Below are 3,362 nucleotides of genomic sequence, written 5' to 3'. Positions count from 1 at the left end.
TGTCGTATGACAGAATGTCGTATGACAGAATGTCGTATGACAGAATGTCGTATGTCAGAACGTCGTATGCCAGAATGTCGTATGCCAGAATGTCGACCTTTATAAACGCAGCAGCGTGCGTGAGCTGAAAACATCGTTTCTATATCACGACGAACAGAAGCTGAAGGAGGAACAAGCTCGAGTCTCAAACAACAAAAGGCCGGTGGAAGTTGCAGCTGGACGTTCTGTCAAAATGGTTTATTCACATTTTTCAAACATTCAGTGTAAGAAAAACATTCAACTACCACATTTTTCGTTGTATAAGTCACAATTTTTTTGCATAAATTAGCATGTCCTGCGACTTATACAGCGAAGCGATGCATTTATGTTATTTTCCATATTTATAACTGAGATCTGATGATTTCATTCATTCCGACATGGAAAATATTGAACACTACCATTTTTAGCCACTAGAGGGCGCTCGACTAATGTGGCAAGCCAAGCGTCTCATTAATTGTAAAAGTGGCTATTAATGAGACACTTGGCTTGCCATACAAACACCTTCGGCTCGCTGCAGAACTCGAGGAGCAAACATCAAATCAGCTGCATTTCTCCGCGCCGCCCAGGCGAAGTGCAGCTGATTTGACCATTTAAGTCATTTATTATAAGGAAACGTTCAACACAGACGCCACGATGTCGAGCAAACAAATAATTGTTTTTAAATGTTAAATTCTCGTTGTATGTCGGTACAATGATAATAAAGTTTATTCTGATTCTGATTAAAGTCCTCCCGTGCACGCCATTTGACAGCCAATCCATTTTTGGCACAACACCGGCCCATGTTTCCAGGTTGTCTGCGGCGACGCACAACAAATGTGACGCGTCAGCGGTGACGAATAATAAATGCAACGTTTACGGCAGCAAGTACGGTAATGGTCTTAGTGAAATGAAGTTTAAAAAAATGCAATAGATTCAATTCTCTTGTCTCGTTCAGCAGCTAAGATGAAACCGATGGGTGTTTTCAGCTGCTTCCTTTGGCAGGAGTCACATGCAAGAAGTGTTTGTCGGCTGTTTTACACCGGACTCCTTTCCTGAAGCAACCAGAGCTCAGACAAAACCGCAACACTGAGCGACCACAGCCCCTTGAATAAAGTAAAAAAGACCACCTACAAAACAGATATAATCATAATACAACCAAACAAGACTCTTACGCACACGCATACAATTTAAAACGTACATACCGGTACATACTGTAGTACAGAGTATACAATAAACACGCACAGGTGGAGATTTAAAGTATAGATGTAGAAGAGTCTGCAGCGTTTTAATGACTTCAGTACTTTAAGCCTGAAGTCGAGGGGTACACGGTTGTGAAGCGGGTACTTCATCAGTACGGACTGCAATGTCATGAAGTCTGGTCAAAAAGGCATAAAATAAAAAGATGCATCAATATTTTTACATTTTAAGACAAAAGAGAAAAAAAAAGATTAATGTAAAGAAGGAACAAATAAATATGCTGAAGCATGCTCAATAGTCCACGCAGAAAAACCTAAAAAAAAAAAAGGCCCAGCACAGAAGAGCATCATCATCATCATCATCAACTCTGTGGTCTACACTCATCTGCAGGTCAGAGGTCACTCGTTCTGAGGCCATCTTTGTGAAAAGAAGCCGTCAATCATTAAACGGGGCGGAGCCTCCGTGTCCAACTGTCCCCCTCTTACAATGCTGTTATCGTTAGTATCACTCAGCCTCCTGTGAATAACAAGCGGCCATCATGGCACTAACGATCAGTCGTTAGTGCCATGATGGTCCTTCATCATGTGAGCAGCTGGTTCTGGATGTCAACAACAAACTGGATGATCCACCATGAGAAGGTGCTGTTTATAAGACTGAGCTGAATACAGCACCTCAGACTGAAGAAGTCGTCTGGATAAAAGACGAAAGGTTAACCTTTTTTTTTTATTCCATCCAGAGAACCTGATGCAGGCCAGTCTGAGTTTACTTTATAAATGTGGAGAACTCAGTCATCTTACGTTAAAGTAATAAAACATAAAGTTAAAGTGAGCGGAGCTATTAAAGTACTAGCATGATGTAGTCGCCATCATTGACAGATCTGCAAAAGGAAAACTGCTGAAATTCAGCTGGATGTAAAGGGCCCCTGCAGAGGGGCCAACGAGCCGAAGGTTGCAGACCTGACCTACAGAAACAGCCGAACATGACAAGACATTTAATCTCTACGTGCACTCAGTGTGCATGCTTTGTTTGCACCGAGTGCGTACCTGCATTCAGACCTGCATGTTGCCTGAAACATGATGGAGTTGTGCCGTTTACCTCAAAGCCTTTGAGCCAAAGTACACGAAGAGCTCCTTGCCAAGAGTGTCCAGCCCGGTGTACCGACAGCCGAGAAAACTGCCAAACGCCTCATTTGTCCTGGGACCGTGTTTCTACAAACAGACACATTGAATTAGTGGCAGTGGAGTAAACAACAACATTATGTTCAGTGAGTGTCACTGAACAGCTGACTCCTGTTGTTATTTACAGTTAAACTTCCTTTGATCTGTTTCACTTCCTGTCCCGTCTTGACTCTCGAGCGGAGTTTCTCTCCGTTTAACCTGCAGCCCGGACCTTCGACCATCCTGATCCTGGTGGTCAACTTCAATCTCCTGATGAAGCTCCTGATCAACTTGAATCAGCTCAGCTTCCTCCTGCACTGCCCGCCATACAGTTTGCGCATGCGTGGTACGGGTTGACGGCACCGCCCCGATGACAGTTCTTAAAGGTACAGTAACCTATTTATCGAGCATCAAACCATAACGAACATCAAGTACACGCAACCTTACTTCAAAATGTAGTTTTATTTCAATATATTTCATGAAAAACAATCCACAATTCACGTATTTATAAATATCATTGCTTCCCTATGATTTTTTTTAGAGTTTAAATTATCCATTGTAATTGATTAATTAATTATTAGTTTTATTATCATTATTATTATTATTATTATTCAGTTTCACTGAGCATCAAAATTCCTGCAAGAGTTCAGTTGTTATTAAGGCTGTAAAATGTTTTAATAATTTATTATCTACCACATCATAAGATGTTTGGCCTATTTTTGTGCACAGTTCAATTATTAGGTGTCTTAATAAACAACAAATGTATTAATTTTATACAAATCCCTGCCTAGTTCTGCTTTTAGTCATGTCGGTGGATCAATCGAGGAATGTTCCTGTTTGCTGAAAGTTTGGATGAAGAAACTGTGATTCTATTAAGTGTCCACCTGGGGGCGCTGTTGTACCGTTAAAAAAGCTTGAATCAACGATGGATGGATGGATGGATGATAGATAGATAGATAGATAGATAGATAGATAGATAGATAGATAGAT

At 41.0% G+C, this 3,362-nt stretch overlaps 2 protein-coding genes across 2 annotated transcripts in view; both read left to right on the top strand.

Annotated features, from left to right (window-relative positions):
• Nucleotides 1–2,729, top strand: part of LOC119408615 (teneurin-3) — a 9,017-nt gene extending 6,288 nt beyond the window's left edge. The window contains exon 4 of the mRNA XM_037675460.1: nucleotides 2,521–2,729. Coding sequence (XP_037531388.1) covers nucleotides 2,521–2,729 — 209 coding nt within the window. The remainder of the gene's footprint in view (nucleotides 1–2,520) is intronic.
• Nucleotides 1–3,362, top strand: part of fam13b (family with sequence similarity 13 member B) — a 236,746-nt gene that overhangs the window by 61,797 nt on the left and 171,587 nt on the right. The window lies entirely within an intron of this gene.

Source organism: Nematolebias whitei, chromosome 4, assembly GCF_014905685.2.
Source record: "Nematolebias whitei isolate Nwh7 chromosome 4, NemWhi1, whole genome shotgun sequence".
NCBI classification, from domain to species: Eukaryota; Metazoa; Chordata; class Actinopteri; order Cyprinodontiformes; family Rivulidae; genus Nematolebias; species Nematolebias whitei.
This window is presented reverse-complemented; position numbering and strand designations above follow the sequence as displayed.